The 23,135-nt window shown below is 52.6% G+C and overlaps 1 protein-coding gene across 1 annotated transcript in view; it reads right to left on the bottom strand.

Annotated features, from left to right (window-relative positions):
• The window catches only part of LAMA3 (laminin subunit alpha 3), a 169,955-nt gene that overhangs the window by 122,534 nt on the left and 24,286 nt on the right, over window positions 1–23,135 (bottom strand). Inside the window, exons 6-12 of the mRNA XM_054180143.1 lie at window positions 21,247–21,344; window positions 20,136–20,251; window positions 14,627–14,745; window positions 11,983–12,073; window positions 10,906–11,037; window positions 7,865–7,999; window positions 2,512–2,558 (exon numbers count right to left, since the gene is read on the bottom strand). Of these exons, the coding sequence (XP_054036118.1) occupies window positions 2,512–2,558; window positions 7,865–7,999; window positions 10,906–11,037; window positions 11,983–12,073; window positions 14,627–14,745; window positions 20,136–20,251; window positions 21,247–21,344 (738 nt within the window). The remainder of the gene's footprint in view (window positions 1–2,511; window positions 2,559–7,864; window positions 8,000–10,905; window positions 11,038–11,982; window positions 12,074–14,626; window positions 14,746–20,135; window positions 20,252–21,246; window positions 21,345–23,135) is intronic.

A 23,135-nucleotide genomic window follows, 5' to 3' on the forward strand; every position in this document is an offset into this window, starting at 1 on the left:
TGGGTTCATCTGCTCCATGAAAACACACTGCTGAGAAAGACCTGACCCAGTGAACAGCTGAGGCAGCTTACTGCCTCACACACCTGCAGGCAGGCTGAGGCTGCTGAAACAGATTTGTCTGTCTCACACCATCAGCAGAGGATTGTTGCACCTTGCATTCATTTTCCATGCCTGACTTGCTCTCTCTGTGCCAACTTACAGCCTTTCCAATTCTCTTACAGCCTTTTTAAGAGCTGCCTTTAGATATTGGCTGCATTGAACAAAGGTTAAAAGCAACTTTCCTTCAATATAATCATTCCTTCTGATAGTTACTCCTTCCTTTGCTGGTGGGAGATTCACATGAGCCTACAGAGCTGCTTCTTCCACTGCTCAGACTGCTTCCTTCTGATAGTTACTCCTTCCTTTGTTGGTGGGAGATTCACATGAGCCTACAGAGATGCTTCTTCCACTGCTCAGACTGATTCCTTCTGATAGTTACTCCTTCCTTTGATGGTGGAAGACTGTACACATGAGCCTACAAAGGCACTCCTTCCACTGCTCAGAATTATTCCTTCTCATATTTACTCCTTCCTTTGTTAGTGGAAGATAGACTTAGCTGTACACATGAGCCTACAGAGATGCTGCTTCTACTGCTCAGACTTATTCCTTTTCATATTCACTCCTTCCTCTGTTGGTGGAAGACACACACAGCTGTACACATGAGCCTACAGAGGTGCTCCTTCCACTGCTCAGAATTATTCCTTCTCATATTTACTCCTTCCTTTGTTAGTGGAAGATAGACTTAGCTGTACACATGAGCCTAAAGAGATGCTGCTTCTACTGCTCAGACTTACTCCTTCTCATATTTACTCCTTCCTCTGTTGGTGGAAGACACACACAGCTGTACACATGAGCCTACAAAGGCACTCCTTCCACTGCTCAGAATTATTCCTTCTCATATTTACTCCTTCCTTTGTTAGTGGAAGACAGACTTAGCTGTACACATGAGCCTACAGAGATGCTGCTTCTGCTGCTCAGAATTATTCCTTCTCATATTTACTCCTTCCTTTGTTAGTGGAAGACAGACTTAGCTGTACACATGAGCCTACAGAGATGCTGCTTCTACTGCTCAGACTTATTCCTTTTCATATTCACTCCTTCCTCTGTTGGTGGAAGATACACACAGCTGTACACATGAGCCTACAAAGGCACTCCTTCCACTGCTCAGAATTATTCCTTCTCATATTTCCTCCTTCCTTTGATGGTGGAAGATACACACAGCTGGACACATGAGCCTAAAGAGATGCTGCTTCTACTGCTCAGACTTACTCCTTCTCATATTTACTCCTTCCTCTGTTGGTGGAAGTCACACACAGCTGTATACCTAAGCCTACACAGACACTTCTTCCACTGCTCAGAATTATTCCTTCTCATATTTCCTCCTTCCTTTAATGGTGGAAGGCACACATAGCTGGACACATGAGCCTAAAGAGATGCTGCTTCTACTGCTCAGACTTACTCCTTCTCATATTTACTCCTTCCTCTGTTGGTGGAAGACACACACAGCTGTATACCTAAGACTACACAGACACTTCTTCCACTGCTCAGAATTATTCCTTCTCATATTTCCTCCTTCCTTTGATGGTGGAAGATACACACAGCTGGACACATGAGCCTAAAGAGATGCTGCTTCTACTGCTCAGACTTACTCCTTTTCATATTTACTCCTTCCTCTGTTGGTGGAAGATACACAAAGCTGGACACAGGAGCCTACACAGACACTTCTCCCACTGCTCAGACTTATTCCTTCTCATACTTACTCCTCCTTTTGTTGGTGGAGGATACACACAGCTGCACACCTGAGCCTACAGAGATGCTTCTTCCACTTACCCTCTGGATCTTCTTCACTACACACTGAGCAATGAGTGTGGTTTCTGTGCTGTATTACAGCCAAGAGCAGTGAAAGAGCAACAGCCACACAGAGGGAATTCCTGTGTGCAGGATAAATTGGGGCTGAGCTGGCCTGTTGGAATGGGCTGCCCAGGGAGGTGGTGGAGTCCCCATGCCTGGAGGTGTTCAAGAGAGGATTGGACATGGCACTTGGAGCCATGGTTTAGGCATGAGGTCTGTGGTGACAGGTTGGACTCAATCATCTTTGAGGTCTCTTCCAACCTTGGTGATTCTGTGTGTGTGTGATTCTGTGTGAAACTAGAAGCAGAAGATCTCTGAGACCTGCAGAAGCTTCTATGCACATCTCATGCCTAGATTAGTGTCCTAGCACACCAAGGAGACACCAATAGGATGCATATTCACACACAGAAGACAAACCCTCAACCCCACCAGGTAGGTGCCCTGATACAAGCAGAGAACCAAACACAAAGTTTCTTTCTCTGCTTAACTCCACTCCTTATTTGCATGAGTAAGTAAACCCCTGCAATTCTTTCAGACTCCAGGCCTTGGGCAATGGACTGAATGTGTTGAGCAAAGACACAGGAACCACCAACAAGTTAGCTGCCATGGGAGGATACTTACAGAAGGAGAAGCAAGGCTCCCTGAGGGGTCGCACTCACTGCTGACACCTTGATGAAATTGGAAGAAAAAGAACAACAGAGCAATGATCACAGAATCACCAAGGTTGGAAGAGACCTCAAAGCAGCCCCAGGGCTCTCAGCCTCTCCTCCCCAAGCTCCAGTGCTCTGTGACCCTCACAGTCAAGAGGTTCCCCCTGGTGCTGAGGTGGAGCCTCCTGCGCTGCAGCTTACATTCATTGCTCCTTGTCCTTCAGTGGTTTTGTCGCCAGCTTTGGATGGAACAAAACTACCATGGCTGTATCAGTAGTTTTAGATGGAAATAAATACTATTTGAGGAATTAGGCTATTTTTTTGTGCTGCAGAAATGAGAAGGGCAAGGCCAGCCAAAGGAGGAAAGGGCTTTACTCACGCAGGCAGCTGGGGTAGCTGTGGTAACCTGGAGCACACTGATCACACCTGAGGCCTGCATAGTTCCTGTGGCACAGACACTGCCCTCCAGGACCACAAGTGTCCTCCACTGAGCCCACAGCAGCACAGTTGCATTCTGCACAGAGAGAAACCAACAGACAATAACTGTCCTGAGAGGTACAGGGCTATTTACACCAGAATTTACCCAACATGCTACCTGTGAATCAGAGAATCAATAAGGTTAGAAAAGACCTCAGAGATCAGCAAGTCCAACCTATGATCCAACACCTCCTGACAACTAAACCATGGCTCCAAGTGCCACATCCAATCCCCTCTTGAACACCTCCAGAACAGGGACTCCACCACCTCCCTGGGCAGCACATCCCGATGGCGAACGACTCACTCAGTGAAGAACTTTCTCCTCACCTCCAGCCTAAACCTCCCCTGGCACAGCTTGAGACTGTGTCCTCTTGTTCTGCTGCTGCTTGCCTGGCAAAAGACACCAACCCCCACCTGGCTACAGCCTCCCTTCAGGGAGTTGCAGAGAGCAAGAAGGTCTCCCCTGAGCCTCCTCTTCTGCAGGCTAAGCAACCCCAGCTCCCTCAGCCTCTCCTCACAGGGCTGTGCTCCAGACCCCTCCCCAGCTTTGTTGCCCTTCTCTGGACACCTTCCAGCACCTCAACATCTTTCCTAACCTGAGGAGCCCAGAACTGGACACAGGACTCCAGGTGTGGCCTCAGCAGTGCTGAGCACAGGGCACAATGACTTCCCTGCTCCTGCTGGCCACACTCTTCCTGATGCAGACCAGGATGCCATTGGCCTTCTTGGCCCCCTGGGCACACTGCTGGCTCATGTTTAGGCAGCTGTCAATAAGCCCCCCCCTGGATCCCTTCCAGCCTGATGCAAGTTGTGAAACTTAATTCCACAAGCTGGCATGAGTGGCCTGCAGCCATCAGCACATCACACACACAGCTAAAGGGTGTGAGTCTGAAAGCCCAGTCAGACTGGAGCACCTCCTGCAGACTGGAGCTTCTCCTGCAGTTACCACTACTCTAGGCCAACAGCTGCACCACAGATATGTCACTGTACTGAAATGATGCTGGGTGTCACACAGGGGCACTCTTTCCAGGTACATGAGTGGGAGCCCACCTGGGACTCTCAGCTGCTGCAGGTACAGCCCTGATTTCAGGGGAGGAGAAGAGGTGGGGGGGAAGGGTACCAGGGAAAGGGAAAGGGAGGGGGGGGAAACACATCCAGACAGGGCTGCAAAGGCTCCAGAGAAGGAGACTCCACAACCTCTCTGGGCAGCCTGCTCCAGGGGTCTGTGAGCCTCACAGTGAAGAAGTTCCTCATGGTGAGGTGGAACCTCCTGTGCTGGAGTTTATATCTGTTACCCATTGTCCTATCCCAGGGTGCAACTGAGCAGAGCCTGTCCCTGTCCCCTCCCTCCTGACCCCCAGCCTTCACATATTGATAGACATTCATCAGATCCCTCTCAGTCTTCTCTTCTTCAGACTCAACAGCCCCAGGTCCCTCAGCCTCTCCTCACCAGGCAGTGCTGCAGTCCCTTCAGCATCCTTGGAGCCCTCCACTGGACTCTCTCCAGCAGATCCCTGTCCCTCCTGAACTGGGGAGCCCAGAACTGGATGCAATACTGCAGGTGAGGTCTCCCCAGGGCAGAGCAGAGAGAGAGGTGAACCTCCCTGGCTCTGCTGGCCACACTCCCCTCAATGTGGTGAGGCATTGGAAAAGGTTGCTCAGGAAGGCTCCAAGCCTGGAAGTGTTGAAAGCCAGGTTGGATAGGGCCTTGAGCAAGGTGGTCAAGTGTTGCAGTGAATCACTTGGATTTTATACTGATAGAGAGAGGAATGTCAAATAGACTCTGTCTTGCCTTCCCACTCTCAGGTTCCTGCTTCCCCCTTGGGTTCCTCCTTCTGCCTCAGCCAAGGCCTTCTGCCTTTGTTGTGTTTATTTCAAAGATGCCTGGAAAAAATGTGGAGCTTGCTAGGAAGTCAAGTGTCAGAGAAAGATAAACACTGCAGCTTCCAAACCCATCATCTACAGCAGGGGCCACCTCCTTGTGCTGCATTCTGTCCCCACTTCACAGCACTGGTTTGCTTAAAGGCTTTGACACCATCCCTAGGGAGCTGTGGTAGCTTCAGGCTGTGCCTAGGAAAAATCTTCCACAGATCTTGAGCAGAAAGTGATAGAATCTAAACAAACCAGCACTGGGTGCAAAAGGGAAAATCATGTTAAGAGCTGAATCATAGAATCACAGAATCAACCAGCTAGGAAGAGACCTCAGAGATCATCAAGGCCAAACTATCACCCAGCACCTCCTGACAACTAAACCATGGCTCCAAGTGCCTCAGCCAGGCTCTTCCTAAACACCTCCAGGGTTGGTGACTCCACCACCTCCCTGGCCAGTACATCCCAATGGTCAATCTCTCTCTCAGTGAAGAACTTTCTCCTCACCTCCAGCCTAAACCTCCCCTGGCACAGCTTGAGACTGTGTCCTCTTGTTCTGCTGCTGCTTGCCTGGGAGAAGAGACCAACCCCCACCTGGCTACAACCTCCCTTCAGGGAGTTGGAGAGAGCAAGGAGGTCTCCCCTGAGCCTCCTCTTCTGCAGGCTAAGCAGCCCCAGCTCCCTCAGCCTCTCCTCATAGGGTTTGTGCTTGTGATGAGACACTGGAACAGGTTGCCCAGGGAGGTCATGGATGTCCCCTCCCTGGAGCTGTTAATGCCAGGTGGGATGAGGCCTTGAGCAAGCTGGCTGGTGGAAGATGCCCCTGCCCATGGCAGGGGGTTGGAACACAATGATCTTCAAGGTCCCTTCCAATCCAAATCATTCTGTGATTCGAACTCTTTCTCTCTTTCTTCTCCTCCTTTGCTCTGCTGGCTTTGCTGACCTTGGCTGTGTTCTTCTTGTGGCTAAGTACTAAGAGCCTACTCTCTGCTCTCCTCTCTCCTTTGCCTTGCACAGGGGGGAAAGGAGCAGGGAGGGGGAAGCTATAATAGTAGCCCCCTGATTTTGTCCTGAGGGGGTTCTTGTGCTGGTTATAAATGGTACCTATATGTAAATCCTGTCTATTTTGCACATATTCATTGCATTCCACATTTCAGATTGTAGTTTTGCTTCTCAATCCAGCTGCAGTTGCTTTCAGCTGAGCTGCTCTGGCAGTTTTATGTTGGGGGGGCCCAGCACAGGAATCAAGCTTCTCTTTAGTTCTAAAAGGCAGGAGCAGAGAGAGCAGCTCTGCCTGCAGCAGCAGCAGCAAATGAGCTTCAGATCTGCCTCCCTTCTGCAGATGATGACTCCAAGCAGCAGCAGCAGGCTGGGCTGCTCCCTTCCCACCACAGCATGCAGAAGGGCAAGAAAGCTGGGGAGGGGTCTGGAGCACAGCCCTGTGAGGAGAGGCTGAGGGAGCTGGGGCTGCTTAGCCTGGAGAGGAGGAGGCTCAGGGGAGACCTTCTTGCTCTCTCCAACTCCCTGAAGGGAGGTTGTAGCCAGGTGGGGGTTGGTCTCTTCTGCCAGGCAACCAGCACCAGAACAAGAGGACACAGTCTCAAGCTGTGCCAGGGGAGGTTTAGGCTGGAGGTGAGGAGAAAGTTCTTCCCAGCAGGAGAGATTGGCCATTGGGATGTGCTGCCCAGGGAGGTGGTGGAGTCCCCATCCCTGGAGGTGTTCCAGAGGGGACTGGATGTGGCACTTGGTGCCATGGTTTGGTTGTCAGGAGGTGTTAGGTGTTGGGTCATAGGTTGGACTTGCTGATCTCTGAGGTCTTTTCCAGCCTGGTTGATTCTATGATTCTATGCTGCATTGGTTCACATTTCAACAGCAGCTGATTAACAGAACAAGCTGTGAGCTTCAGCAGCTTTCAGCACTCCCCCTGCCTGTCTCTGATTACTTTCATCTATCTCTAACCACTCTCTGTCATTTGCAATTTGTTTTCCCATGCTCTTTTAAGCTTCTGTGTCACTCTTGAGCCTTTGATGGTAGAAATTCAAACACATTCAGCACTGGTTTGATCTGCTTCAGACTGCTACCTGATTCAGTCCAACACACACAAATATACAATGGTTAGAGCTTTGTGCTCAGGCAGCCCAGAATGCAAAGCAGAGCCTGGGCTTCAGCCAGAGCAGGGTGAGCAGCAGGGCAAGAGAGGGGATTCTGCCCCTTGGCTCTGCTCTGCTCAGACCTCACCTCCAATCCTGCCTCCAGCTCTGGTGTCCCCAGCAGGAGAAGGACACAGAGCTGCTGGAGTGAGTGCAGAGGAGGCCACAAAGATGATCCAAGGGCTGGGCAGCTCTGCTGTGAGCACACGCTGAGGGAGCTGGGGGTGTGCAGCCTGGAGAGGAGAAGGCTCCAGGGGGACCTCAGAGCTGCCTGCCAGGACCTGAAGGGATCCTGCAGGAAGGCTGCAGAGGGATTTTTCCTGAAGGTGTCTAGCAACAGGCCAAGGGGGAATGGTTTGAAGCTGAGGGAGAGCAGGGTTAGACTGGAGTTGAGGAAGAAGTTCTTCAGTGTGAGGGTGATGAGGCTCTGGAATTAGGCTGCCCAGAAAGGCTGTGGACATCTCCTTCCTGGAAGTGTTCATGGCCAGGTTGGAAGAGACCTTGAGGCCCATGAAGGTGGTGAGACATGGGAACAGGTGTCCCAGGAAAGCTGTGGAGGCTCCAAGGCTGGAAGTGCTGAAAATAAGGTTGGCTGAGGCCTTGAGCAAGCCGCTGTAGTAAGAGGCATCCCTGCCTATGGCAGGGAGATGGGATCTAGATGACCTCCAAGGTCCATTCTCTGACTCTGTGATTTCACTGTAGAGCCCAAGAGTCCCTTGCCACCTAAGTGCTGTGAGCATGGTTTTGGCCACTGCAAAACCAGCACCTGAAAAGCTGCCCTGGCTCTGGGGGCCTGTTTGGTGCTGTAGATGCAGAGGGCAGACTCACCTGGACAGGCAGGGAAGGAGTGGTGGCCAGGCTGGCATCTGTCACACTGCTCTCCAGCTACTCCAGAGCGACAAAGACACCTCCCAGAAACATCACAGACTTCAGGCTGGGATCCCCACAGGTTACATTCACAGGCTGGAAATGAGGAGACAGATTTTAGGGGAGGAGAGGAGGTGAGGGGTAAAGGGAAGGGGTAACAGGGAGAGGGAAAGGGAGGAAGGGAAAGGGCTGCACAGGAACACATCCAGACAGGGTTGGAAAGGCTCCAGAGAAGAAGACTCCACAACCTCTCTGGGCAGCCTGCCCCAGGGCTCTGGGACCCTCACAGTCAAGAAGTTGAGGTGGAACCTCCTGTGCTGCAGTTTATATCCATTGCTTCTTGTCCTATCCCAGGGAGCAACTGAGCAGAGCCTGTCCCTGTCCCCTCCCTCCTGACCCCCAGCCTTCAGCTATTGATAGACATTGATCAGATCTCTCTCAGTCTTCTCCTCTCCAGACTCAACAGCCCCAGGGCTCTCAGCCTCTCCTCCCCAGGCAGTGCTGCAGTCCCTTCAGCACCCTTGGAGCCCTCCCTTGGACTCTCTCCAACAGATCCCTGTCCCTCCTGACCTGGGGAGCCCAGACCTGGATGCAATATTCCAGGTGAGGTCTCCCCAGGGCAGAGCGGAGGGGGAGGAGAACCTCCCTGGCTCTGCTGGCCACACTCCTCTGATGCACCCCAGGACCCCACTGGCCTTCTTGGCCCCCAGGGCACACTGCTGTGGCATGTTGCAGTGTTGGCAGTGTTGCAGCCTGGAGCTGCTCTTTCAGCTGGAGGCCAAGGCTGGCACTGCCTGCAGAGCACAGCCCTGAGCAGCAAGGGAACGACGGCACTTACGCAGGCACCGGGGGCCGAAATGTCCTGGGCTGCAGCCACCTGCTAGGTACAACAGGGAAGGAAAGGAAGAGAAAGGAACACAGTGGGTGCACAAACATCAGGCAGCTCCTCATGGGGTTTTTTTTTGCAGAGAGAAACAGAGCAGTGCTGGCTAATGACTGCCCTCGAAGCTACAAAACTCTTTGTGTGTTCCTCCCCCCCACAAACCTCATTAATGAAAGTACAATAACCTGTCATCAAGTTTACACCTCCTGGTGCCACAGAAGCTCCAAGCTGCCCTTCCTGTGCCTTCAGACCCAAATGGGACTCATTGACAATGTAAACAGCTCAAGGTCTGTCTTCTCCTGGGTTCAATTATTTATCTTTATTTGGCTCTTTCTTTGTTTTTTTCTCCTCCTTGAAGTGAGAGAAGAAGATGTGGGACAGGGCACAGCCAGGCACTTGTGCTGGATGCTGGGGGAAGGAGGGAAGTGGCACAGGAGACCAAGGCTTTGTGGGCTGTGGGGGCAGCTCCAGGCAGCCTCAGGAAAGCAGCTGGGAGAGGTGAACACACACAGGGATTTGTTCTGTCTGCTGGTATCTGAGTGTCTGCTACACCCACTGAGGAAAAGACTTCAACTGTCCACTGGCTGGATGATTAAACTGGAGGTGTTTAGGAAGAGCCTGGCTGAGGCACTTGGTGCCATGGTTTAGTTGATCAGATGGTGCTGGGTGATAGGTTGGACTTGATGATCTCCAAGGTCGTTTCCAACCTGGTCTATTCTACTCTATTCCACTCTACTCTATTCTATTCTATGACTTGGGTTGGAAGGAACCTCTTGAGATCATCTACTCCATCCTCCTGTCATGAGCAGGGAGACCTCTCAACTGGACTCAGCTGCTCAAGGCCTCATCCAGCCTGGCCTTAAACACCCCCAGGGAGGCAGCAGCCACAGCCCCCCCAGGCAGCCTATTCCAGAGTCTCACCACCCTCACACTGAAGGACTTCTGCCTAAGCTCCAGTCTAACCCTGCTCTCCCTCAGCTTCAAAACACTTGTGCCCCTGTACTCTGCACTGATGCTCTCTGCTGAGCACAGGGCAGAATGACCTCCTGACAAGAGCAAAGGCTCTCTGCAAGATCAATACCAAGAGGGGCAAAATTGCCACAGAAATCCCCATGGAAGAGCAGGCACCACTGGCAGCATGGGGAAAACAGTGACAGGAGGGAAAAAAACACACCAAGAACTTGCCTATTATGTCTCCAGCCATAGCATCTGGTGGGTTTGGAGAAGTGAAAGGATGTGCAGCAAAGTCTGTAAAAGAAAAGAAGCAATGAGGTGAGTTTGAAACAGACACATCCAATTCATTAACAGTCCTGACAAACAACAACACAGCAAGGGTGGTACTGACCTGGCTGGAGCAAGCAGCTTCACCTGCATCTTATTCCACTGAGAACCATAGAATCATGGAATGGCTTAGGTAGGGAGAGACCTCAGAGATCATCTACTCCAACCTCCCTGCCATGAGGGGGACACACCTCTCAACTAGCCCAGGTTGCTCAAGGCCTCATCCAACCACCCCCAGGGAGGAGTCATCCACAGCCTCCCCAGGCAGCCTATGCCACAGTCTCCCCTCTCTCTGTTGAGGAGAAGTTCCTCAGCTCCATTCTAACCCTGCTCTCTGTCAGTGGTGGAGTCTCCATCCCTGGAGCTGTTCAAGAAACCTGTGGCCATGGTTTGGTGGCAATGGTGGTGCTGGGTTGGTGTTGGACTGAATGATCTTAGAGGGTTTTCCCAACCTAAACAACTCTGTGATTCCATGATTCTATGTTCCACTTCCCTGTCCAAGTGGTCTTTGTACCTAAATCACCCCAAGACCTTGTTAAACCATTTGCCCAGGGCTTTAGGACTGGAGTTCATGAGTTACTGAGAGACAGGCTGTGGCCTCCCTATCTTAGATGAGCCCAGAGCTGTGAGGCTACAGCAGTGTCTCTGATTTCCAAGTAGCCACTGTCCTGTACAACAAACCAGGCTGCCTTCAGGGCTGTGAGCATTCATCAGCCTGTGGAAACAGCTGGAGCTGCAGGGCCAGATGTTGTACCCAAGGCAAGGGTAAGGGACACTGTGAATTCTTTACTGCACATTTAAAAGATGGGGAAAGAGGCATTTGGATTGGAGTACTTACAGACACAGAATGGATAAGCATGGAATCCATCAGCACAACCTTCACACTCTTCTCCCTGGAAATTCAGCTTACACAAGCAGCGGCCAGAGCCTTCCTCACAGCCCTCTGCACGCTCCCAGGGGCATCTGCAGGCTGAGGAAGGATCAGCAGTTAGCATTCATGGGAAAAGAAGTAATCTGCCTTTCCCAGCAGAGCACAAGAGCAATCTAACAGCAAATCTGCACTTGTGAGCATCTCATTGTTTCAAGAATCAGGGGGTTCGGTTTTTCTCCTCTGCCCACGGCAGGGGGGTTGGAACTAGCTGAGTGATCTTCATGGCCTTTGGAGTGATAGAACAAAGCTTTCAAGTGACCAAGAGCCAAAGGGTCCCTCACATGTACATCAGAGAGCTAAGAGATGCAAGGTCATGAGGGTGGGAGGTGAGGGTGGCTGCCCAGAGGCTGTGCCTCCTCCCTGTGAGGTGTGCAGCAGCACATCTGATCCCAGCTCCTCAGCAGCCTTTCCTGGCTGATTTCCTCTTGCTGTCCATGCTTCTGGTCTGGACCTTTATGCCCATATGACACAAAAGCTGAGGACAATATCATTAGAAGGGTCTAAAGCAACACAGAAAGTCAAGATCTCCAAGATCTTTTGGCCTTTCTTTTCATTTTGCCTCCCCAAAAGACCATAGACTGATAGAATGGTAGAGGCTGGAAGGGACCTCTGGAGCGCATCCAGTCCAAGCCCCCTGCCAAAGAGGCATCCCTTAGGGCAGGTCACACAGGAACATGTCCAGACAGGTGTTGAAAGTCTCCAGAGAGGGAGACTCCACAACCTCTCTGGGCAGCCTGCTCCAGGGCTCCAGCACCCTCACAGCACCCAAGTTTTCCGTGGTGTTGAGGTGGAACCTCCTGGGTTCCAGGTTGTATCCATTGCCTGTTGTCCTATCAGGACAACAATGAAAAGAGCCTGGCCCCTTCTTCTTGACACCCACCAAGAAGGGGGTGCAGAAGATGCATCCCATGCCTTGCTGACAGCCAGCAGCCCCTGTGAGCCCAGGCAGCAGCAGGAGGAGATGCTCCCCAGGGAGGGACTCACGTCTGCAGCCGTCGGGAGCAGTGGCTGGGACCCCGTGAGGCCGATAGTAACCTTCTGCACACTTCTCACAGTTCACACCAGCTGTGTTGTGCTGTGTGAAACAAAACAAAAGGAGAAAAATGAGCTGAAAAAGGGGAACTGGGATGAGCTAAGAAATGGCAACATCCTTTGCAGTGCTTCTGTGTCCAGCTGAGTAAGGCTCAGCACAGGGAACAACCGGCACACGACTGCAGCGAAGGCAGCGCTCATCTTTTGCTGCTCTTTAGCCACCTGCTCTCTCCAGAGGACAGCCATGGAGCTCTCACACAAAGCAACTGAGCTTCTTCTTCAAAGCATTACTAAAAAGAGGCTTTTTTACAGTGAAACCCTGGGGGAACCTCCCCTCTTTCCCCTATCACGTGGTGTCTCACAGGGTCACAGATAGCACTGGGTTGGAAGGGACCCTCAAAGGGCATCTTGTCCAACTCCCTGCAGGCAGCAGGGACACCTCCAACCAGAGCAGGCTGCCCAGGGACACACCAAGTCTGAGCTTGAATGTCTCCAGGGACAGGGGGTCAACCCCCACTCTGAGCAACCTGTTCCAGTGTCTCACCTCTCACTGTGCAGAACTTCCTCCTGATGTCCAACCTAAATATCCCTTGCTTCAGTTTCAAGCCATTGCTCCTTTCAAAACCATTGCCCTCTCTTTTTGTGCCATTTCCTTATCACCACACATACACTAACCAGGCAAGTGCACAGTGATTTTTTTTTTCCTTCTCCTATCTGTTCCCTGTTGGAAGATCAGCAAGATCAAACTAAACCAAACCCTGATGTGTCTCAGACCAGCACAAACCAGTGCTGGTCTCCAGAAAGGTGTTTTAGGCACACAGGAAAATCTGTGTCAGTAATGCAAGCTCCAGCACAGACACCCAGCTGCCTGGGGCACAGTGCTGAGGCATCCCAGCTTGGGCAGCAGAGCTCTCCCCTGCAGGAGGGCAGCAGGAGCTGCAGCAGCAGTGGCAAGCATCAGCTGATGACACCATGGCCATCAGGCATCCTGGAGAGTTGGTACTTTTATGAACAAGGAACCAGAAGGGGAAGCTTTGCCCTGGAGCATCAAAGCAGCTCTCCCAGACCCCCACTCTCTGTTTAGTTTCCCCTTAGGGAGTGTTGCAAGTCAGGGCTGAGCAAGGACCCAGGTGAACCACATGAGGTCCAATAAGTGGAGTGCAAGGTGCTGCACCTGGCTCAGGGCAATCATCAACACAGGCTGGGGGTGATGAGACTGAGAGCAGCCCTGCAGAACAGGACTTGGGGGTGCTGGTGGGTGAGAAGCTGGACAGGAGCCAGCAGTGGGCACTTGCAGCCCAGAGGGTAAACCACATTCTGGGCTGCATCAAAAGAAGTGTGGCCAGCAGGTCTAGAGGTGATTCTGCCACTTGGCTCTGCCCTGGTGAGACCTCATCTGCAGTGCTGTGTCCAGCTATGGAGTCCTCAGCACGGGAAGGACATAGACCTGCATCAGTCACAAAAGTGAGCAGAGAGCTGGAGCACCACAGCTATGAAGACAGGCTGGAAGAGCTGGGGCTGCTCAGCCTGCAGAAGAGAAGGCTGCAGGGAGACCTTAGAGAAGCCTTCCAGGAGCCTACAGGAGAGCTGGGGAGGGGCTGGTTAGAAGGGCCTATAGTGATCAGCTGGATTGAAACTGGAGCAGGGGAGATTTAGGTTGCCCATCAGGAGGAAGTTCTGCACAATGAAGGTTGTGACACACTGGAAGAGGCTGCCCAGAGAGGTGGTGGAAGCCCCATGCCTGGAGACACTCAAGATCAGGCTTGATGGGGCTCTGACCAACCTGATGTAGTTCGGGAGGTCCTTGCTTACTCCAGAGGGGTTGGACAAGGTGACCTCTAGAAGTCTCTTCCAACCCAGTGCAGTGTATGACTGGATGATTTAAGGGAGGTACTGGTGGGGCAGTTCATGAGCAGGGCACCCAGGACTCTGCTGGGGCTGCTGCTCATGGTCAGTGCTCCCAGTCTGAGCAGCACTTTGGGTTCTGCTCCCAGCAGAAACATCAAAAAGCAATGCTATAAAATGTGGATTCACTTCAGACACCTTTCCCCTTCACCCCTGCTTCAAGTACAAGCAACAACAGCAGAGAAATGGAGCTCTCTGCACTGCTCAGCCTCCAAGCTACTGCCACAGGCCCAATTCACAGAATCATAGAATCAATAAGGTTGGAAAAGACCTCAGAGATCAACAAGTCCAACCTGTCACCCAACACCTCCTGACAACTAAAGCATGGCTCCAAGTGCCACAGCCAAGCCCCTCTTGAACACCTCCAGGGATGGGGACTCCACCACCTCCCTGGGCAGCACATTCCAATGGGAAGAACATTCTCCTCACCTCCAGCCTAAACTTCCCCTGGCACAGCTTGAGACTGTGTCCTCTTGTTCTGGTGCTGCTTGCCTGGGAGAAGAGACCAACTCCCTCCTGGCTACAACCTCCCTTCAGGGAGTTGGAGAGAGCAAGAAGGTCTCCCCTGAGCCTCCTCTTCTCCAGGCTAAGCAACCCCAGCTCCCTCAGCCTCTCCTCACAGGGCTTGTGCTAATTCAGGAGGCCTCCTTCACAGGTGATTTCCCTAAATGGAGCACAATGCCTTTGTTACCTGGCAGTTGATGCAGACTCCTCCACCTTCATACTGCCCATGGATGTTTAAGCTCTCTCCACGCCGATCAACGTCAGCATCGTAGTAGCAATCAGTGGCATGTCCATGGCAGTTGCAGGCTGGAAAAGTAATGTTCCAAGTCAGCTTCCCACCCAATGTTGGATCTCAGTAATGCAGCAGAGGTGGAAAAGCAGCTTAGGTTGTGGTGTGAGGTCTGCTGGAGTGTGCTCAGATGCACTGAGTGACTCTCAGCTGCTGTGTTCTCATAGAAGCACAGAATGGCTCAGGTTGGAATGGACTTCAGAGATCATCTACTCCATCCTCCTGCCATGGGCAGGGACACCTCTCAACAAGACTCAGCTGCTCAAGGCCTCAACCAACCTGGCCTTTAAACACCCCAGGACATCCACAGCCTCTCTGAGCAGCCTTTTCCACAGCCTCACCACCCTGACACTGAAGAACTTCCTCAGCTCCAGTCTAACCCTGCTCTCCCTCACCTTCAAACCATTCCCCCTTGGCCTGTCTCCAGACACCCTCAGGAAAAGTTCCTCTGCAGCCTTCCTGCAGGATCCCTTCAGGTCCTGGCAGACAGCTCTGAGGTCCCCCTGGAGTCTTCTCTTCTCCAGGCTGAACAGCCCAGGTTCCCTCAGCCTGTGCTCATAGCAGAGCTGATCCAGCCCTTGGAGCATCTCTGTGGCCTCCTCTGGCCTCACTCCAGCAGCTCTGTGTCCTTCTCCTGCTGGGGACACCAGAGCTGGAGGCAGGATTGGAGGTGAGGTCTGAGCAGAGCAGAGTCAAGGGGCAGAATCCCCTCTCCTGCCCTGCTGCCCACACTGCTCTGGCTGCAGCCCAGCACACAGCTGCCTGCAGGGCTGCATGAGGGCACTGCTGGCTCCTGGGGAGTGCTCAGCAACCAACATTCTTTCTACTTTGCTTTTTCTTCTAATCTTGTGGCTCATAGACAGGTTTGGGTTGGAAGGGACCTGCAAAGCTCTTCCAGCCCCCTGCAGTCAGCAGGGACATCCTCCACTAGATCAGGCTGCTCAGAACCTTATTGAGCCTGACCCTGAGTATTTCCAGGGATGGGACCTACACTACATCCCTGGGCAGCCTGTTCCAGAGTCTCACCACCCTCACTGCAAAGACTTTCTTCCCCATCTCCAGTCTCAATCTCCCCTCTTCCAGCTCAAAGCCATTCCACCTCACCCTGTCACTCCCAGCCCCTGTCAAAAGTCCCTCCCCAACTCTCCTGGAGCCCATTCAGGCACTGGAAGACAGCTCTAAGGTCTCCCTGGAGCCTTCTCTTTTTCAGGCTGAACAGCCCCAGCTGCCTCAGCCCCTCCTCATAGGAGCTTCTCATCCATCAACACCAAGACTTTCAGTTCCCATGTGCTATTTTCCATGTTCATACCAGAACTGTGGTGAGAACACCTAGCTGTGAAGCAAACATGCTGCTGGGCTTCTCACAGGAGGCACCAGCTGCACCCTCTCAAACTACAGACCTATACAGAGCCAGGGAGATGCAGAAGAAAGGTCTCAGCAGTCTGGGACAAGTATCACAAACATGTTGAAATGTTTATCCTGGTTTGCCTCCACCTGGGCTGAAGCTGCATGCATGACAGCTTGGTTTGAAACAAGCAGTTGGAGAGGCACCACTCAAACAGAGAAACCTACAGGAGAGAACTCTCAAACTCAGCTCCAGACAGACACAGAATCACAGCATCACAGAATCACCAAGGCTGGAAGAGACCTCAAAGATCATCCAGTCCAACCTATCACCACAGACCTCATGACTAAACCATGGCACCAAGTGCCACATCCAATCCCCTCTGGAACACCTCCAGGGATGGGGACTCCACCACCTCCCTGGGCAGCACATCCCAATGGCCAATCTCTCTTGCTGGGAAGAACTTTCTCCTCACCTCCAGCCTAAACCTCCCCTGGCACAGCTTGAGACTGTGTCCTCTTGTTCTGGTGCTGCTTGCTTGTGAGAAGAGACCAACCCCCACCTGGCTACAACCTCCCTTCAGGGAGTTGCAGAGAGCAAGAAGGTCTCCCCTGAGCCTCCTCTTCTGCAGGCTAAGCAACCCCAGCTCCCTCAGCCTCTCCTCACAGGGCTGTGCTCCAGACCCCTCCCCAGCTTTGTTGCCCTTCTCTGGACACCTTCCAGCATCTCAACCTCCTTCCTAACCTGAGGAGCCCAGAACTGGACACAGGACTCAAGGTGTGGCCTCAGCAGTGCTGAGCACAGGGCACAATGAATTCCCTACTGCTGCTGGCCACACTCTTCCTAATGCAGGCCAGGATGCCCTTGGCCTTCTTGGCCCCCTGGGCACACTGCTGGCTCATGTTTAGGCAGCTGTCAATCAGCACCCCCAGGTGCTTGGCTGCTCTCAGCCACTCTGCCCCCAGCCTGTAGCACTGCCTGGGGTTGTTGTGGCCAAAGTGCAGCACCTGGCACTTGGACTTGTTGAATGCCATCCTGTTGGCCTCTGCCCATCTGTCCAGCCTGGCAAGGTCCCTCTGCAGAGCTCTTCTGCCCTCTAACTGACCAACATCTGCTCCCAGCTTGGTGTCATCTGCAAATTTGCTGATGATGGACTCAATGCCCTCATCAAGACACCCAGCAGCCTTGGCTCTCTATTTACCCAGCTGCTCTCTTCTGGATGGAGAGTGTTCAAGCATGAGGTCATTAATGCAATAATTATGGATTAATTACTTGCAGGAAGAGTTTTGATTTCTGTTGTCAAGAATTTGTGTAGCCAGTGAGGGTTTTGTGCATTCTGCTGTGAGGGCATCTTCTGGAGAGGGTCCAGAGGAGACGATCAGAGGCCTGGAGCACCTCTCCTATAAGAACAGGCAGAGAGAGCTGGGGCTGTTCAGCCTGCAGAAGAGAAGGCTCCAGGGAGACCTTAGAGCAGCCTTCCAGTACCTGAAGGGGCTCCAGGAGAGCTGGGGAGGGACTTTGGACAGGGGCTTGGAGTGACAGGATGAGGGGCAATGGCTTTGAGCTGGAAGAGGGAACTGGAGATTCTGCCCCTCTGCTCTGCTCTGCTCAGAGCCCACCTGCAGCACTGCCTCCAGCTCTGGGGCCCCCAGCACAAGAAGGACCTGGAGCTGCTGGAGAGGCTCCAGAGGAGGCCACCAAGATGATCAGAGGCTGCAGAACCTCCCCTGTGGGGACAGGCTGAGAGAGTTGGGGCTGCTCAGCCTGGAGAAGAGAAGGCTCCAGGGAGAACTCAGAGCAGCCTTCCAGTACCTGAAGGGCTCCAGAAGAGCTGTGGAGGGACTGGTGACAAAGGCTTGGAGTGCCAGGATGAGGGACAATGGCTTTGAGCTGGGAGAGGAGAGACTGAGACTGGAGATGAGGAAGCAATTCTTTGCAGTGAGGGTGGTGAAACTCTGGCACAGGTTGCCCAGGGAGGCTGTGGCTGCCTCCTCCCTGGAGGTGTTCAGGGCCAGGCTGGATGAGGCCTTGAGCAAGCTGTGCTGGTGGGAGGTGTCCCTGCCCATGGCAGGGGGTTGGAACTGGATGATCCTTAAGGTCCCTTCCACCCCAAAGCCCTGTGTGACTCTCTGAGAAATGTTCTTAGGTGCTGTGAGCCACATCCATGGGGATGTTAGGTTCATCCCTACAGGTTCCCACCAACCACTCCCGATCAGCTTCTCTTCAGGGAAGCTCACTGAGGTTGCTTTCATTCCTTCACTGCTGGCTGCCAGGAGCAGAGGTCTGCACCTGGGAAATGCTCTCAGCAGATCCCCTCAAACTGCTGGGAGCAATCCATACTACAAAAGGCCTTTTTTTTTTCAGAGGCAGTTAGAGGCAAAGCTGTTTTGGCTCAGGACCCTGCAGATGATCTTTTATAACCTCATCCTTTCAAAGCCCATCCCATAATTCATGCTCTTTGTCTCTCTCTTGCCTGGCAGACAACATTCCCCTTTCAAAGAGGGGAATTTCTGTGAGGCTGCAAGCATTGTCCAAAAACTTGTGTCCCAACATGCCTGTCTGCTATCAAATGCTTTAATCACCTCCCAGCCCAACAGGCAGGCTCAGGACTGCAGGTTTTGTTGCAGAGGTTGTCTCTCTCTAGTCCTCACACTCATTCTAGAGGCACAACTCTGTGCCTTGCAACTCAGGCTCCCCTGGGAAGGGTTTGCACCCACTGGCTGCACTATGGAGAGGAGAACAATCAGCTAGGCCAGACACATAGGAAAGAGCTCAGTATGGGATGTGGATGGAGATGAGGGCAGTGTCTGCACCACACTCAACAGGTACCCAGCCAGAAGGATGCAAAACTGAATCAAGTTAACACCCAGCCACCTGAACCCAAGGATATGAAGTGTCTGCTCCACACAAGCCATAGTTTGGCAATCCCAGTATTCAGCTCTGGTCCTTGCAGAGATAGCACCCAAAAACTTAGGGCATTTTATTGTGTCCTGCAACATCCAGAGACTGCTGTAGTCCATGGGGTGATAGAGAGCTGCATGTTCCAGCCAGTCCAAGCATGCATCTTTCACCACTGGAGAGGAGCAGGTGGCAAAAAGGGGAATCAGGTGCTAGGAGAGGAAATGGCCTGGAATTGTGCCAGGGGAGGCTTAGGTTGGAGAGAAGGAAGAATGTCTTTGCTGCAAGAGTGGTCAGGGCTTGGCAGAGGCTGCCCAGGGAGGTGGTGGAGTCCCCATCCCTGGAGGTGTTCCAGAGAGCTGTGGCCATGGCACCTGGGGATATGGTTTAGTGGCCTGGTTGGGTTGCTGGTTGGACTCAATGACCTTAGAGGGCTTCTCCAGCCCAAACAATTCTATGGTTCTAAACCAGCCATGTGTGACAATACATCAAGGGAGATGATTCTCTCCTGCTCTTGTGAGATCCCATCTTGAGTACTGTGCACAGCTCTGGAGCCACCAACACAAGAGGGACATGGAACTGTTGAAGCAGGCCAGGAAGAGGATCACAGAGATGATCAGAGGGTTGGAGCTCCTCTGTTATGAAGACAGGCTGACAGAGCTTGGGCTGTTCAGTCTGGAGAAGAGAAGGCCCCAGAGAGACCTTGGAGCTGCCTCCCAGTATTTGCAGGGCTCCAGGAGAGCTGGAGAGGGAATTTTGAAAGAAGCAGAGTGACAGGAGGAGAGGTGATGGCTTCAAACTGGAAGGAGCTCAACTGAGAATAACCATCAGGAAGCAATTCTTCCCCTTGAGGGTGGTGAGGCACTGGAACAGACTGCCCAGAGAAGCTGTGGAGGCTCCAAGCCTGGAAGAGTTGAAAGCCAGGCTGGCTGAGGCCTTGAGCAAGCTGGGCTAGGAAGAGATGTCCCTGCCCGTGGCAGGGGGTTGGAACTGGATGAGGTCCCTTCCAACCCAAACCATTCTGTGAACCTGTGAGAGAATTTTCTCAGGGAAGAACAAAGGTGTTAACACATGCAGAGTGCCAGCTCTGTTCCACAGACAGGAGTGCTGCTTCCCTCCCACTGTCATTGTCCCTTCTAAGCCAGCACCTTTGAGGCTACTCACGCTCACAGATGTTTGTGCTGCCAGCTGCCGCAGGTCGCCACTGCCTCTGATGGTATCCAGGGCAGCACTGCTCACAGCTCTGCCCACAGGTGTGATGCTGACATTCACACTGAAACCTGCACAAAGCAAAGCTTTCATTCTGCTGAAGATCACAGATCACAGAATTAACAGCCTTGGAAGGCACCTCAAGGCTCAGCCAGTCCCAACCCCCCTGCCATGGCCAGGGACACCTCACACTACAGCAGGTTGCTCACAGCCACATCCAGCCTGGCTGCAAACACCTCCAGGCAGGAGGCTGCCACCACCTCCCTGGGCAACCTGTGCCAGGCTCTCACCACCTTCCTGGGGAACAACTTCTTTCTCACATCCAATCTCAATCTCCCCACTTCTAGTTTTGCTCCATCCCCCCCAGTCCCATCACTCCCTGACACCCTCAAAAGTCCCTCCCCAGCTTGCTTGGAGCCCCCTGCAGATATTGCAAGGCCACAAGAAGGTCTCCTGGGAGCCTTCTCCTCTCCAGACTGCACAACCCCAACTCTCTCAGTCTGTCCTCATAGCAGAGCAGCTCCAGCCCTCTGCTCCTCCTCATTGGCCCTTCTCTGGACCCCTCCCAGCACCTCCAGATCCTTCCTGGCACAGAGGCTCCAGTACTGGCCCCAGAGCTCCAGCTGTGGTCTCAGCAGAGTGGAGCAGAGGGGCAGAATCCCCTCCCTGGCCCTGCTGGCCACACTTCTCTTGCTGCAGCCCAGGCTCTGCTTGGCTCTCTGGGCTGCAAGTGCTCACTGCTGGCTCCTGTCAGCTCATGGAAGATTCCTAAGGCTTTGTTGTTCAGCTGAGCTTCTAACCCCTGCCTGTGGAAGGGCTAAGGGTCTCTAAGTCATTCTTCAATCTTCCAAACATCTTATTTCATCCAGAAATCAAATCAAATCTAAGTAAAGACTTTTGATTATTATATTCCCAGGCAGTGTTCAGTTGTCAATCATTTGCAGTCTATTTTGGCTTCAAGATCATGGAAATTCCTCTAAGCCTACATCTCTATAACAAAAAAAGGCCCTCTGCAAGCATTCCTGTGCTGTGCTTCTCAGACTGATGCCATGCTCAGTGTACTTACTGGGATTGGTTTTCAGCACTCCTTGCACTGCATGCTTCAGCGTGGCCATGGCAAACACATCGGCCTCCAATGCTGATGTCCTTGATGCTGTAGTAGTACTGGGGAACAAGCACAAGAGATGCTTAAAGGGCTGTCTTTAAATACATAGAATAGAATAGAATAGAATAGAATAGAATAGAATAGAATTAACCAGGTTGGAAAAGACCTCAGAGATCATCAAGTCCAACCTATCAGCCAGCACCATCTGATCAACTAAACCATGGCACCAAGTGCCTCATCCAGGCTCAGAGATCATCAAGTCCAACCTGTCACCCAACACCTCCTGACAACTAAACCATGGCACCAAGTGCCTCATCCAGGCTCAGAGATCATCAAGTCCAACCTGTCACCCAACACCTCCTGACAACTAAACCATGGCACCAAGTGCCTCATCCAGGCTCAGAGATCAAGTCCAACCTGTCACCCAACACCTCCTGACAACTAAACCATGGCACCAAGTGCCACATCCAATCTCCTCTTGAACACCTCCAGGGATGGGGACTCCACCACCTCCCTGGGCAGCACATCCCAATGGCCAATCTCTCTCTCAGTGAAGAACTTTCTCCTCACCTCCAGCCTAAACCTCCCCTGGCACAGCTTGAGACTGTGTCCTCTTGTTCTGATGCTGCTTGCCTGGGAGAAGAGACTAACCCCCACCTGGCTACAGCCTCCCTTCAGGGAATTGTAGACAGCAATGAGGTCTCCCCTGAGCCTCCTCTTCTGCAGGCTAAGCAACCCCAGCTCCCTCAGCCTCTCCTCACAGGGCTGTGCTCCAGACCCCTCCCCAGCTTTATTGCCCTTCTCTGGACACCTTCATAGTATCATAGTATCAGTCAGGGTTGGAAGGGACCACAAGGATCATCTAGGGACAGGGACACACCACACTAGATCAGGCTGGCCAGAGCCTCATCCAGCAACTCAACATCTTTCCTAAACTGAGGAGCCCAGAACTGGACACAGGACTCCAGGGGTGGCCTAACCAGTGCTTTCCTTGTATTGTATTAGAAATACCAGCACCAGAGTGGTAAATCTTCTTCAGCAGACTTCTAAAGGGGTGGCTTTACACAAGGGCAAAGTCAGGCAGACAGTGGTCAGACCTCTGCTAATGTCTATGGAATCACAGGATTGTTTCAGTTGGGAAAGCCCTCTGAGATCATCCAGTCCAGAATCAATCCAGCACCACCATGGCCATCAAACCCTGGCCCCAAGTGCCATGGCCACAGCTCTCTGGAACACCTCCAGGCATGGGGACTCCACCACCTCCCTGGGCAGCCTCTGCCAATCCCTGACCACTCTTGCAGCAAATAATTCTTTCCTAATCTCCAATCTAAACCTCCCCTGGCACAATTTCAGGCCATTTCCTCTTTATCCTGTCATTAGGTTACTTGGGAGAAGCCAACAGCAGCCTTGCTCCAGTCTCTTTTCAGTTAGTGGTAGAGAGCAATGAGGTCTCCTCTCAGCCTCCTCTTGTTCAGGCTGAACAACCCCAGTTCCCTCAGCCTCCCTTTGTTGGATTCCGTGGTCCTGCTCTGGCAGGGGGCTTGAACTTGATGATCTCCTTCCAACCCCTAAGATCTTGGCATCCTGTGATCTAATGATCCTAATGTGCTTCATGTTACCAAGCACAGCTAACAAAGCCTCTGTGTTAGGGAGTACTGCACTGAGCCTTGGGAGCTGTGGATTGGTAGCTTGGCTGGTGTGGAGCTGAGGATCTGCAGCTGCTGTGAACTCCCCCTGCATGCAAACCAAACCAGCACAGGGCTGGGGCTGTGCACCCTGAAAGTGCAGCAAGGAGCAGCCAGTGACAGCCCTCTGCAGTCAGCAGCTGCTTCCTGGGGGGACCTCATCCC

Source organism: Dryobates pubescens, chromosome 3, assembly GCF_014839835.1.
Source record: "Dryobates pubescens isolate bDryPub1 chromosome 3, bDryPub1.pri, whole genome shotgun sequence".
Taxonomy (NCBI): Eukaryota; Metazoa; Chordata; class Aves; order Piciformes; family Picidae; genus Dryobates; species Dryobates pubescens.